The 15,256-nt window shown below is 40.8% G+C and overlaps 1 protein-coding gene across 7 annotated transcripts in view; it reads right to left on the bottom strand.

Annotated features, from left to right (window-relative positions):
• Positions 1–15,256, bottom strand: part of Cdk14 (cyclin dependent kinase 14) — a 633,917-nt gene that overhangs the window by 162,028 nt on the left and 456,633 nt on the right. For all 7 annotated transcript variants that reach the window (XR_003847675.1, XR_003847674.1, XM_008822523.2 and 4 more), the window contains one exon: positions 4,959–5,022. Coding sequence is in view for 5 of the 7 variants with exons in the window: in XM_008822523.2 (XP_008820745.1) it covers positions 4,959–5,022 (64 nt within the window). In the remaining 2 variants the exon portion in view is untranslated. The remainder of the gene's footprint in view (positions 1–4,958; positions 5,023–15,256) is intronic.

Below are 15,256 nucleotides of genomic sequence, written 5' to 3'. Positions count from 1 at the left end.
TCTAAAAGCTCAGGAAGTTGTAAAGGACTTTTTACAGTGTATATATATTTCTAGCTATAAGCTTGCTGATATTTATTTGTGAACAGGATAAATACAAAACATCAAAAATATAAATTAAAGACAGAAACAAAGAATAGCTGGTAATGCCATGGACACTAACAGCTCAATCAAATTTTCTAATCAAAGAAAAGAAAGTCTTTCAATATCTTTCAACTGCACTCAATACTGATCTACACACTCAGGATAAAAGTTTAACTCTACTTAAATATGACAGCAACAAAATCATACAAATTAGACAGTAGACAAGGATTTTAATAACCTGGGTGGGAGATTACTGAAGAGACACAGTCTCTATGTGGTGATTGACATTCTGTATTCATGCTGAATGTTATAAAATTCCCAGGGATTAGGAAGAGTGAAATAAGTTTGAGATTTAAAAACATTCTCTTGGAAGGGCTTCACTTCCCCTTCAAAATTTATTTTTACTACATTTTTTTTTCTGGCACTTTCTAGACATTTTGTTAGTGTCTATCATTACTGATATGACTAGTGAAAATTAAAGGGAACTCCTTCAAGCAGATACAGGGAAGGCAGGTAGAGAGCCTCTGCCTTGCACTGAAATTACTGCTAGAGATATCACCTGCTATTGGAGATGATATTTTGAATGGTCAACAAGACACCTACTTGCTTTTCATTTGCTTTTATGATAGTGGCTATATCCAATACAGATCGTATCAAATCCTTGACCAGCAACAGACACATGGGGAAGATGTCCCTGCATCTGTGGTGTCACTATTCATTGGTGTAACAATAACTTCCCTCTGAGTCAGGACTTGCTCTTATAAAAACTCTCACCCTAGGGCTGCAGGAAGAAAGGACCCATCAAGAAAAATTCACACTTGAGATGAAACCTCCTTCCAGCTCTGAAACAGATCGGTGGCTTGTGTAGCCAGTGGGTCCTTTTGAGAACATGCAACATCAACATCCTTCCTGTTCAAAACTCTCTAGTGGGTCTTCTCACACTTCAAATAAAATCCAAACTCCTCCCCACAGCCTTCATGTCCTGGGCACTCTATAGTATGTCTTGCTGCTTTCCTCTGGTCACACTTGTAACTTGTCATTGGTCTGTTATCTGTTGTCCCTCAGAGCCCAGATGGAGCAGGGAACGAAGGTCTCCTTAAGAGAGGTTAGTATAGCAGGCAGAGGACTGGTACTCAGAGCTGGGTCTGAGTTTGGAGGGGTGAGGCCTTTGGCAAGCCACAGTTTCTCTGAGGCTCCATTTTCCAGTGTCTTTGTCTATAAAATGGTATGGTAATATAGTATATTAATAGTCACACAGAGTTATTATGAGTATCAAATGAAATAATGTATTTAAAAATTTTGTAAGTAATGAGATACCACATGTAAGGTAAACATTATTACCAAAGCATTATGTTTCTGAAATAATTTGCTTCCTCCCTTTGGAAACAAAAGTTAGGGTCTACTTGATTTATGGACCCTTGTCTGTGACAAAGCAGGACTTCAGGAGAAAATTCTCACTGCATTACAAAGCCTTTTATAAACATGTCCACATGCAAATATTGACTTCAAGGTTGGTGTGTCTGCAGGCTTAGTTTGGGGCATACTGTGTTTAAAATACCACCACTCCTCACTTTTCCTCCTCCACTGGTAAACTCTTCTGTATTTACCTTTTCCTTCATGTACGACAACCCATTTTCATCAATGCTTCTTCAACCAAACAGCCTCTTGTACTGGATAACTAATTTTCCCTGAGAAATAATTTAATCAATTTAGAGATGTCCTGCTTCCTCACTTGATTTTGGAACATAGGACTATTTCATTCAAAATTTCATTTCTTTCCAGTGCTTCCAGGCTGGCAGTAGATTGTCATTCTTGAACTTTTTATAGTGTCTTCCTGTTTGAACTTCTGAATACTAATTCATCATTAAAGCACTGCTGAATGTTGCTTTTGTTGGAAGCATTTAAAGAATGTAGGAAAGATGGAGTCTACACAGTATTTGGATCTGAAGTCATTTTATATAGTATTAGTTCAGGGGTTTTGTATATGTATTAAAAAATAAAGATAGGAAATCCTCTCTACTTTCTAACCTTTAAAAATTGAACCAATTGTTAGTATTTTTAGAACAATTGTGATCCACACAAAGTTGAACAATATGTTTGGGGGGATCAAACAAACAGCAACAACAGAAATTAAAAAATATTGAGCTGAAATTCAGCTCTGCTGGTGAAGAGAAATAAACAGAAAGCAACAGAGTTAAAGACACATGCCTACTTCCCATTTACTTTATGAGACATTTAAATAGGAGTAAATGATAGAAAAGGCAGTTTCTAAAGACAGATACCGCATTATATGTAATACACATATGCAGCCCCATATATATAGACATATGTATGTACGTATATATGCATTTCAGATATTGTGGCTTATCATGGTTGCCTGATTGCTAAAAGAAAAAGCTGAGGTAAACAAACTTTATGTTACCATTGATGTAGGTGCAGAAGAGGATACATACAGGCTAAATACCAAACAATAAAACTGCTCTAATATCATTTTAACCACCATTTTAAAATGTCACTTCATTCTTCTACACTTACAAGGGGAAATACGCTGAAGAAATAAGCTCATTTTATCCACAGTACATTTCTTCATCTCTCCCCATCCTCTTGGCATGGCTTCCTAAGTGGTTCCCCTATTTCTGCCCAGACCCCAGTTCTTAACAGAGCAGCCACGATAATTTCGCTAAAATGCAACCCAGCCAATGTGTTTCCTGGCTTATAATCTTCCAGAATGTTCTAACGTAAACAGAGTAAGCGGTGAAGACCTCATAGTAGACTCAAGGTCCTCCGTGACCTCTAGCCCCTGTGGCCTGGGGACTTCATTGTTACCTGTTCTCTAATTCCTATTTGCTATTTTCTCTGTCTGAAGAGCTCTCCCCCCTTGTCTGTGCCATGGCAGTACATGAGGATGCTTCTCCACAGATTTGTTTTCCCTCAGTCTATAATCTTGTCTCTCTTAGCCAAGCCTTATGCCATCTAAATGTGTTGCTGTTCTGGATCCTGTTACCTCATGTGAATGAACTATGTGCCTGGTGCAGTGCTCACACACAATATTTAATCTATGTACTCTAATTTATATACACCTACCAGGAGTCTCATGGATAAGTCTGTTTTATCATTGTAACTCAAAGCAACACTATTTTTTTTGAATGTCAAATATGTATTGTGCATAGTCCCTGGTCCCTGAAGTTTATAGGCTGCTAGGTCAATTTGTACTACATCATAATACTTACTAGAACGTATCAAGTGCTTGTGTGTATTCTTGATGAAGAAATGTTCTCTTCACACCAAAGGAGACAAATCACTCCATGTTTTTGAGACCAGGCAGTTGTCAGGCCAAACAACTAACTGGTCCTTTCTGCATTTAACTTTATTTATTTAAAAACTTTTCAAGTGTTTTTGTTTGTTGGTTGTTTCTGAGTGCTGAGGATTGAATCCAGAGTCATGTACACTTGAGGTGAGCGTTCTGCCAGTGAGCTAGACTCCAGCCCCTCAGGATTTTTTATTTTAATTCCTAGGTCTTAAGATTTTAGAGTTAAGAGCTGCTAACCTTAAGAGCCCATGACTGCAACATTTATAAAGAGTTGTGCTCCTGACAAACTCCACTAGGAGTAAGTACATTTATTACAGAATGCTTCATGCTTAGGTGTTTTTTTTTTTTTTAAAATCTATCTTAATAAACTGCTATGCTTCTAGAGTTTTTCAGAACATAGAAGTCATTTAAAATTTTCAGCAAAAGTACAAAGAGCCTTTGGGGCTTCTGAAGAAGATAAAAGAATTTCCAGCACACTGCACACTTTCAGAAGAAAAATTTAAAGAACAAAAATAGTTCCCCAACTCAGTCATTCTTTGAAATTGATAATTTATTCCTGATAGTCCCCAAAGAGGGGAAGAGGAAAAAAAGAATATACTTGGCTCCCCTAAGAGAAATTATTCATAGCTCTTTTCTCTGACAGGATAATGGCCATGAGATCTTCCATAAAATCCTTTTCAGTAATGTTACGGTGGCTCTACATTTAATAAACCACGTTTTGTAACTGAGAAAAGAAAAAAAAACAAGAGAATCACTTTACAATAATTCATTCTCCTGATTTCTTTAAATTTCCAACTCCAAATCTTTCATCCCTTCTATAAAAATTAAGCACACGTCTGAGATTTTCTTGTAATTATTAAAAGTGAAGATTTCATGACTGCCACCTACTGGTGAGTGAAAAATTGACTACTTATTTTTGAAATTTCACACTCTGATTTCCAAGAGGGCTAAACAATCTTCATTAAAACACTGGATGATACACAACAGGAAATCCAGGATGTTTTATATGATTAAACTCAAACTACCTGACCACATATTACCAGTTTTGTGATATTAAATAAAAATTCAAGATTTCCTTTTGTAATTTAATACAGTTCCTAGTATTATTAAAAAATAGTGACACAGGCAAATTGTACTCCAATTTCAATTTTGCTTGGGTGTGTTGTGGTGGGGGTGGGGAAGACCCAGTCTCTTCACCAATTACTCTTCACCTTATTTTTTAGACCAGTTCTTTTCTCACTGAAACTGGAGTTCACCAATTCAGCAAGTCCCAAGGATCTGCCTGTGTTTGCCTCCCCAGGCTTGGGGTTACAGGCATGTGCTACCACATCTGGCTTTTTCCATGGCTGTAGGGAATGTGAACTCAAATCTTATACTGGTGCAGCAAACACTTTTATCAACTGAGCCATCTCCCTAGCCCCTTTGCTTTAATAAGTAGGGATACAAATGTACTTGATAATAAAATTAATCATCACTACATGATCATTTAGACAAATCAAACAGCTCTTATTACTTGAGAATGAGTATTTATAGGAAGTACTGAGCATCTGCAATTAACAAAACATACCTGGCTTAAAATGTGGTAAAGAATGAACTCCAGGCCATGTGTCCTCATTTGGTGTTCCAAGAACCTAGTGGAGAACAGGAAATTGTAGAAACAGACATTATTTCCAAAGCACTCAAAATTCTCAAGTACAGAAAACAGTATACTGCATGTTATGAAACTCTGGATTGTTTTCCCATTATCATGAGCCAGGGTTTTTATTTCAATAAAAACAAATGCATTTAAAAAACCACCCAAGATGAACCTCTGTGTTCCACCAAACACAGCTGAAAGTGACAAGTTAAATCTGCTCTATTTTATCACGCTCAAACTTAAAAAGTAGGCGAAGGAATCACACAATGCAATGTCATCTTCATAGAACTGTACAAAATATACCCGTTCCCCTCATGATCTGTTCTTGCCCTTGTCCTTCACTCCCACATCTCATCATTCAGTTCTAAGAGTTCTACCATTTTTCCATATCCTCTGTCTCAGCATCACAATGTTTCAAAGACTCCAGAGACACAGTTTGGTACGTTCTGATTCTCAATATACTTAATCTGAATCACTGTGATTAAATGTGATTAAGTAAGTTTGATAAAAATCACTTGCCAAAATGTTCTTCTTCCTATGCATTCTCCTTTTTCTGTTCTTATTTCACCCTTTCCCCACCTTTACCTGATCTTACAAAAGGAATTCAAGGAAATTTCCAGCTTCCACATTCCACCTGAGTTTTTGGTGGAAAACTCTTACTCATCTATCATGGTGAACAAAGTTTAGTACCGCAGATTGAGAATGGTAGAACTGAAAAGTTAAGAGCCCAGACCCTGAGGACAGATTCCTTGGGTTTAAATCTTTGCTCCTCTGCTTTCTAGCTATGTAGCCTTGGGCAAGAAAGTACCTCATCGAGCCTCATTTTTCTCATTTATAAACTGGAGGGTGATAACAGCACCAGCCTTATCTGTGTGCAGAATACTTCATGGCATTCGCTATGTAAGCATTGGATACTATTGTAGTGCCTACAGAAAGCTGGGCTGGGCCAGGGAGGCAGTGGGCATGTGGGAGAATGGAGATGACTCACTTTCTCCACAGCACTCCCAGCTCAGGAGAGTCAGAGCCAGATGCTGCCATTCAAATGGTGCTGGGCAAGCACGGAGAGTCACCAGATAAACAGGGTGAGAGACAAAGCTGGAGAACAGCGAAAGAGGAGGATGGGCAGGCATTACAGGGTTAAATGAGACATACACTCTGTACCTGAGAATAAGCAGGCACTGCTGGACAGTAAGGTAACAGAGTTCTGACCAGTGGTACAGGGACTTATAAGGGAGGGTCCAGGACTTGATGTCAAAGGGTGACACACATATTGAGTGCTTTAATCACATTCCCTAGTCTGGGGAGTTAGTATCAAACACATGGATTCAGCACATGAGATAATACAACTCTTCTTTGAAATTATAATTGGTTTATTTTGCAAGCACTAATGAATAGCATAGATCATACAAACAAGACCACACAATTGATGGCCTAGCTGGGGAGAGGGAAGGAGACAGGCATTAGGGACAGAAGACAGAAAAAGAGCACCGTCTGTGAAAAAAACAACTCTGATAACAGCATCTCTGCAAAAGACACTTTCCCCTTTCTGTTAAGTAATCCAGCAATTCTTTCAAGAGGAGAAGAGGATCAAGTTAGCAGGCTGCACAACACACACACACACACACACACACACACACACACACACACACACGGTCTGGGTCTGTCTAGGGATGGGCCTCTTTGTTCTCAAGCTGGCTGAATTTTGCATGAAGGACAAAGGGATTCAACGGTACTAAACTTTAACAACTAAACTGAGGCATTTTCAACTAAAACAGTGACATGAAGACAGTCTGTACATCATGTATGAGACAGACCCTCTGCAAGTTTTATAAACAATGGAAAGTCCAGCCAGGTCCTGAGATTGGCTGAAGGGATGACTCTGCCCGGGTGGTCTCTCTTCCCATAATGGTTATGTCAGCAAAACGTTTTCTTAGGCACCATCCTCATCGCTGTCCAGTGTTCTGTTTCAAGTAGATTAGCAAATATTTTGGCTGTCACATGAAAATTAACAGGAAAGACAAAACACTTAGTTTTTTTTTAAAGTACAGACTTGACAATTGAGGTCCTGGATTCTATGTCTTCTACAACAGACACTCACAGAACATTTGCTTAGAAAATGCAAAGTAGGAAGAAAGTTCACTGAGGAAAAGAAGAATTAAAAATTAATTTTGCTTCCAGCAAAACGCTTGTCAGAAAGGGCAGTGTGGGTTAAGTGGGTGATGGGCTAGGATGGGTCTCTGTGCACTAAGGAAAGCAGGTGTGGTGGTGTCTCTGTGCCAGGTTTTCATTTGCATGAACTAATAAATTCCACTGCCAAGACATTCCTAAGTTAGAAAGCAAAAGAATATTGCCTAAGAGTCAGTAATAATCTTTTATAAATAAAATGTGAAAATGAAAATTGCATCTGTGCCATTAGAATTTAAAATGCAGTCCCCACATCTGTAAATCAATGGGTTTATTATATCTGAAGGCCCTGTCTTCTTAAAACAATATGCCATGATAGCATATTTTACATATTCATTTAAGTAGCTTCCCCTACAAGCTGCCCAAGATGCTTGTGTACCTTCCCACTGAATATACGACTGGGGCTCCTCTTCCAGGCACTCCAGGCCCAGTGAGGGAAGTGAACAGAGCAGAGGTGAGTTTCTTTCAGCCTGACAAAGGGGTCCAGCAAGGCCTGGGAGAGGGAAGCAGGAGCCCAGAGGAGGCTGTGCTTGGCTCCCTGGAGGCAGGGGAAAGGCTCTGTGCAGAAGGCAGTTACGTGGGATAGGGAGAATTGAGCACTGAAAACCAAGTGAAGAAGGCTTGGGGCACCAGCAGGGAACAGTAGCTATAAGAGAAACACTCTCGTTTCTCAAAACAGTCTTCCAGTGCCTTCTCATGGTGGCTCCCCTGAGTGTCCAGTCTCTGATTTCTTTAGCTGAAGTTCTCCCTCTGCTTCTGGCTTCTGCTCAGCAGGCACTTTTGCTGAGTCTGTCTCAGGACAATTTGGTCCAAATCCCGTGTTGTTTCTTTCTGATCCTGGCATGCATTTTGAAGACTTTCCTTACAGAATGCCTGGTGGCTGTCAGATACTTATCTTCCCACTGGACAGTGGGCCTCAGAGTGGAGACTGGCAAGTTCACCCTTAGATCTCTATTGCTCACCATGTGTCTGACACTAGGTACATAGTCAATGCTGACTGGCTGAATGAATGAATGAATGAATGAATGAAGTGTCTGAGTCACAGCATCAAGTTCAATGTGACCAGACTGCAGACTGGACGTAAACTGTGAAGCTGAGACCATGAACTAAATCCAAGGAGACTGCATCTACCCGTTTCAGGTTTTCAGGACCTATTGTGAGACTTTGAAATTTGTTTACAGAGCTGACAGGAGTCCCTCAAGGCAAAGTCTAAGTCCTCTCCTTCTACGTTCTGGGAGGAACGTAATACTTTCTGGTCAAATGAGGCGGTAAAGCAATTAAAAGACTAGGGAGATATACCAGCCAATCTTCAAAGGAAAAACAGAAAATATCAGAGGGCAATCGATGGTAAGGATACAGAGTGCTTTATGAAACTTATGTTCAAGTTATAACTATGTGTGCATTCAGTAAGTCATCTAAAAATGCTTCTAGCTGTTTAAAAGCCAATTCTAATTCTACAAGAAGTTAAGAGCACAGATAAAGAATGCAGGAGATAGAGTAAGTTGAGGCTAAAAGGCAATGAGTTAACCTCTGGGCCTGTTAAGTGTTAGGAATGCCTTCAGGTCAAGACAGGAGTTGTGCAAAGGGCAACTGTAAACAAAGATATGGATATTTGTGAAGAATTTCAGATGCGAAAAAACAAAGCAAAAGTCAAACACTAGCTACAAAATGGTCTCACTGTCCTATGTTCACATGGATTCAGCTGCCGCAATGAGTCTCTATGGTTTTCTAGAGTATTTAGCATATGTTAAGACAAATAAGAGATGAACACACTGTTTTCAGTGAAGTCTGCACTCCTGATGCTGATGGTTACCCCTGAATGACAGCAGACTTGTTTGTCTGGGCTAGACTCTGATAGGTATGACATAAACCCTGCTCATGTCCCGCTGCTGGGTGGAGGAAGATGCTAAATGAAAGGATCTCTCAGTAGAAATATCTGCTTTACAAATAAGAGAAGAAACTACATTTCTGGAGGTCAGAGTTTAAGAACTAGTATTTGCGTGAGATAGTTACTTGTCCTTTCCAACTCCCCACAGCTACAGCAATGCTCACACTTGTTCAGTCTTGCTGATGCATGAGTGTGGGGCTGTTAACTTGGAGGCCTTGGCTTCCCCACCCCACCCCAAGAATACCCAGGCTTCAGAAGTTCGCCCTAGCTCAAGAGGGCAAAGAAGTCTTTAACAGAAACTCCAGCACAGGGTTGTTTTGGCTTGTGGGATGTGAATAAAACCAGTAATGAAATGAGGCAGAAAATTCTGGGTTCTCTCGCAAGCTTTCTGAGCACTACCACAGTAGCAGCGATGACCTTGAGCTGGCTGGTGCAACTGTGATTGACCCTGGAGGAATGGAGAACAACCTAGCGATTTTCCATCTGCTTGTGTGAAAGTCCACACATAGAACATATCTAAAACAGCACTGCTTCGAGGCTATACTTCAGGATTATTTCTCGCTTCTCAGTGAAAAGTCCTGAGAACAGCCATGAAGAGTCTCAGCAGAGTACACTGGGCTATATCACACACCACACTCTGGAAGAGATGCATGAAGTCCAAGAAGAGGCAGAGAAAGCTGATCTTCAACTTTTCTCTGAACTCTGTGCCCTCCACCTAGAATAACGGTCAAGAGGAGATGTTGAACTGCTTGTGTTGCCCAAAACAGCTGCAGGTGTATCCTATGGATGGGGGAGATGAAAGGGGATAGGGAAAGGTTTGGGAATCCATTGGTCTCAAGGATGGTGGTGAGGAAGGAATTTTAAGGGGACATAGGGTAGAAAAAAGAGTTAAAAGATGGGCTAAGCTAAGATGAAGAGGGAAAAATGCAAGCAGTGGGAAGTAGGGAAGTACTCAAAGGCAGAAAATTTCAGCAAGGAAACGCAAACTACATGTTTGAATCAAATAGTTATCATTCAGTTTGAATCTGAAACATCCCTACAACCTCAGGTGTCCTCAGCTGGCAGTGCTGTTTTGAGAAGTCAAGGAAGTTTTGGGACATGGAGCCTTGCCTTTTCCTCCTACTTAGCTCTCTGCCTCCTGGTCAGTCACCAATGTGCGATCAGCCACCTCTCGCTCCCACAGATGCCGCTGTTCCTGCTGCCATGCCTTCTCAAACCCGATGAACCGTGTCCTCTGGAGCAGCGAGCCAAAATACATCTTTCTTTTCCTAAGTTGTTCTGTCAGGTATTTTGTAACAATGACAATAAAAGAATCTAAAACGGTCATTTTCTATCTATCTAATTTCTTAAGCGATCATAGGATACCTCTAAAAGAAACAGCACTGCCTGTATTGGGATGGGTGGTGGAATCAGGTGGAAAATCCCTTGCTTCCTGCCAGAGTGTTCGTACCTTTTCAACACTGTACCACATACAATACTTCTTCATACATGAATTATGATTTTCTACTGGTAAGGGTTTTTATTGACTGTCAACTTCACAGAATCTAGACTCACCTTGGAGATAGGTGATGTCTGTGAGGGATTATCTAAGATTGGGTTAACTGAGGTGGGAAAACCCATTCTATCTGTGGGGGGCACCACTGGGCTGGAATCCTGGGCTGAAAACAAATGAGAAAGCTTGAGGAGTACCAGCGCTCATAGCTCTCTGCGTCCTGACTTCACATGCAGTATGACCATCCGCCTCCTCTTCCTGCTGCCATGACTTCCTTCTACAACAGACTGTAGCCTGGAACCCTAGGTCACAGCAAACACTTCCTTCCTTAAGTTGCTTACATAAGATATTTTGTCACAACAACAAAAAATTAACACGCCACCCATGTAACAGAAACAAACAGTGCTGACAACACTGCCTCCTCTTTTGTAGGTGCAGAAGATAAAACAAAAGTAAGCAAAGGCATACTAAGCTCAGAGGTGTACCTCATCAAACTTCTGGAGTCTGGTGTGGAGGAAGTGGACCAGAAACTTCGAGAGCAATGCAGTGGCCACAGGGGGCTGAGGAGAGGACTCTTACCTGGTGCACACCCAGGGGCCACTGAAGAACTCAATCCTCGCTTATCTAGCAAGCATCTAGTTCTTCCCTTTACAGCACATTTTATAAGGCCTGTCTTACTCTCTAGAAATGGAACTCATGCATCATAAAATACATGACTGTGAAGAAATCAATATCATAAACATTAAATGAAGTCATAAAAGAAGTTCTGAAAAACAATGTTCAATAGGAGAAAACACAAACAAAAGTGTACTAAGGAGGAAAAGGAAAAGTTGAATGGATGTACGTGTGTGTGTGTGTGTGTGTGTGTATGTGTGCGTGCGCGCGTGTGTGCATAAACTGCCTTACTTAAGACAGCAAAAGATGATAAATTCAGCTATGTTATACTGGATACTCATATTTGTAGTAGCATTACCACCAATGACGGGATTTTCTGAAGATTAGTTTGGGTGTCTAGATAAGGCAAGTACCCTTATCATTCACTATGTATACACATGGTCAGGGTTTATTAAACTGAGGAAAAGGTCTAAATAAAATTGCATTTATGCATGTATTGTGCTTATTTTGTTATTTACGTGTTTCCGTTTTCATGGGTAAAAGGTACCAAGTAATTCTAGACTTGTATAATTATAACAAGTGCTTCAACTCACAGGACTGTCTGGGGCTTTAGTTCTTCAGGCAGGACAGAACCACAAAGTGTTCCATGGTTCCCTCCACTGAAGTCATTGGCACCCTTAATTAGTAAGAAAACCTAGAATAAGCTGGGTGCATGCCTTTAATCCCAGCATTCAGGAGGCAGAGGCAGGCAGATCTCTGTGAGATCGAGGCTAGCCTGGTCTACACAATGAGTTCCAGGCCAGCTGGGGCTGCAGGGAGACCCTGTCTCAAAAAGACCCCCAAAAGAAAAAAAAAAAGAACGAAAAAAGAAAACTAGAATAATCTCAATTTCCAAAATCCCCCTTTATCCCATAGTCTGTTTCCATTGAGAATAATCATTTAAAAATATCTCTGTAGCCAGGTGCGGTGGTGCACACCTTTAATCCCAGCACTCAGAGAGAGACGCAGGAGGATCTCTGTGAGTTCAAAGCCAGCCTGGTCTACATAGCAAGTTTCAGGTCAGCTGGAGCTACAGGGAGACCCTGTCTCAAAAAGACCGAAAAAAAAAAAAAAATTCTCTGGCTAGGGCTGGAGAGATGGCTCAGTGGTTAAGAGCACTGACTGCTCTTGCAGAAGACCTGCTTTTGGTTTCCAGGAATCACATGGCAGCTAACAACCATCCGTAATTCCAGTTCCAGGGATCTGACACCTTCTTCTGACCTCTGTGGGCATTTCATGACACAGGTGCACGTACATACACGCAGGCAATACACTCATACACAAATAATAAATAAATAAAAATAAATTTTTGGCTAGATTCCAGTCCAGAATCATTAAATTGATTCTCTATAAAAGCTCCATGACTTGTTCTTTTACTTCTTTTTATTATTATTTTATTATTATTACTATGTGCTTGTGTGTGATGCATGCGTGTGTGTATGGGCATGTGTGCATGAGCATGCACGTGTGGAGACCAGAGAAGGACATCAGGTGTCCTGTTCCATCGCTCTCTCCTTAGTCCCTTGAGACAGGGTCTCTCACTGAAACCGAAGCTCATTTTTCAGGGTAGGCTGGTTAACAAGTTCCCAGGACCCTCTTGTCTTCACCTCCCAGTGCTGGCACACATAGTCATGCCTGGCTTTTATGTGGTTGCTTGGAATTGGAACTCAGGTCCACTTATTTCAGCAGCAAGTGCCCACTGAGCCACCTCCTCAGGCCCCACATCTGGTTCTAATGCCAATGACGGGGTGAAATATGGGCTACAGCAGTTTCTGCTTCAGGTCACACATGGAGCATGGCATGATATTTACTCTCTTAATGAAAGAGTTGTTCTCTTTCTGATTCTCTTTCAATTCTTTTGAGACTATTAAGGAAAAAAAAATCTCATTTGGGGCTTGATTTTATAACTTTCCATGCACTTGGCTCACATCCCTCTAAGGGAAAAATAGACCTTGGGCTCTGAATCTCAGGTGGGTGAGGTCAAATTTAATAATACTACCTACTGATTTTTGTTGATTTTTATTTTTACTTTATTTTCTATTATGGAAATTCATAAGGGATTTTTGCATTCTGTAGTGATGTGAACAAACAAAATTACTTGAAATGAGTTGACTAAAGGAAGAATATTAAATAATGATGCTGCAGCAGAAATCTCAGGTGTAAGGAAAGCAGATCAGAGATTCAAAGTCCTACAGAGAGAGAGAGAAGGCTGCTGAATGCAGGACCATCAAGTAGGTCTCCGCAAGCGCCCTGAAGGCTACTTTTCTTCTACACTGGGCTCCTTTCAGGCCAAAATGCCAGGAAGGGGCATAGTTGGACCCACCTATGGGGACTCCCCAGTACTAACTGCCTTAGAGCAGAGCAAACTGATACAAAGACAAAAAGGATTTCCTAAAACATTCTTTTCTTTATGTGTATGCGTGTATGGCCTGTGTGTAGGTAAGCGCACTCGTGTTGTGCAATGCTCACGTAAGACAAATAAGGCTGTCGGATCCCCTGGAACTGAAGTTACAGACAGTTGTTAGCTGCCTGCCACATGGGTGCTGGGATTTGAACCCAGGTCTTCTACAAGAACAACCAGTGTTCTTAACCACTGAGCCATCTCTCCAGCCCCCACTAAAACATTCTTGATAACTTCTTCGGCTTGCTATTTTCATACATGTCTCAACTCTTCAACCATATTAATGTTATTTTTCATTATAATTTATGCTTTTAATCTCCTGGTACGGTCTTGAATCCATGCATTTTCCTCTCTCCTAGTACATCCACGCTACACCAGGCTACCATCACCTCCTAACTCAGTACCTTCCCAACGAGCTATTTGGTTTCCTTCTCATCTGCTTTCAAGGAATATATTCACATTCCAGTCTAGTCTTTTAAAAATCAAAACCAAGTGCCACTCTGTGAGGAAAATCTTTTGATGATTCAAAGGCTCTTCCTGGTTCTTAAACCTCATCTCCCATGCATCCCCTCAATTGCTGCCTGGCTGGGGCCTACAGACCTCCTTCCTTACCCACAGTTGTTTACACTTTCCCTTTCCCTGTGTTATGCTTATACTGACCCTTCAGTACCTGGAATTTGGCACATTCTCCCTCTACCCAGAGCCCTCCCACATGCCATTCTGAAGGCATTCTGTGTCCTTTCCATGTAATTAATTTCTCAGCTTTCTATTGAAACCTTCTTCTCAGGTCAAGTCCCCATGGCCTGTGTGATAGGACAGAATCCCATTATATTCAGTTATAATACCACGGACTTCTTCATAGTGACCATCACAGTTGAAAATTTACATTTATTTCTGTGAAACTAAACATTGGATAAATGTTTAATTCCCATTTTCTCACTTTTCCATTGAGGTTTGTTTTTTGGTTGTGGCTGCTTTGCTTTTACTTTCTATTCCTTTTGTCTATCAGAGTATATGGAATATAGCAGGCACTTCCTTAATATTTGTTGAATAAATTACATAGGTTTGAAGTAGCTTTATGAATGACCAATGGGAATCTGAAGGGGCCAATGAGTGAACTAAAGTCATGTTTAATTTTTTTTTAAAGCAGAGGGTGGGCCTTGTATCTTAAGGTTTGTGTTTCTATCCTTCTTTGCCTTCTTGAAGAATAGGAATGTGTAGATTTTTCTAGGAGCCAGATGACTGAGGGAGAGTGTTGGGTAGAGAATTAGAATGCAGGCCAGCACTGCCATGATTTTCCGTTTACCCAGGGAATGGGAGAGGTCAAAATTTCTCATGACATTACTGTAATCCACTGACCAACTCAAATTTTAAATAAAAATGCAAACGTGATGAGTCCACACTCTGAATTCAGAGACGAGGAGCTGTGCTGTGACCTGTGCAGCATGTGCTGATCTTAGCCAGGCAGTGGCAGAGGCAATTATAGTCACTGGTGCCACTTAAGGTCCAGAGAGGCAGGTGGTTAAGGTCCTTGCAGAGCTAGAAATGGAAGAGCTCAATTCACAATCAGATTAGCTTGACTAGAAAGACAATGCTTTAAGAGCTGTACT

This window comes from Nannospalax galili, unplaced genomic scaffold, assembly GCF_000622305.1.
Source record: "Nannospalax galili isolate Female #2095 unplaced genomic scaffold, S.galili_v1.0 scaffold85, whole genome shotgun sequence".
Lineage (NCBI taxonomy): Eukaryota > Metazoa > Chordata > Mammalia > Rodentia > Spalacidae > Nannospalax > Nannospalax galili.
This window is presented reverse-complemented; position numbering and strand designations above follow the sequence as displayed.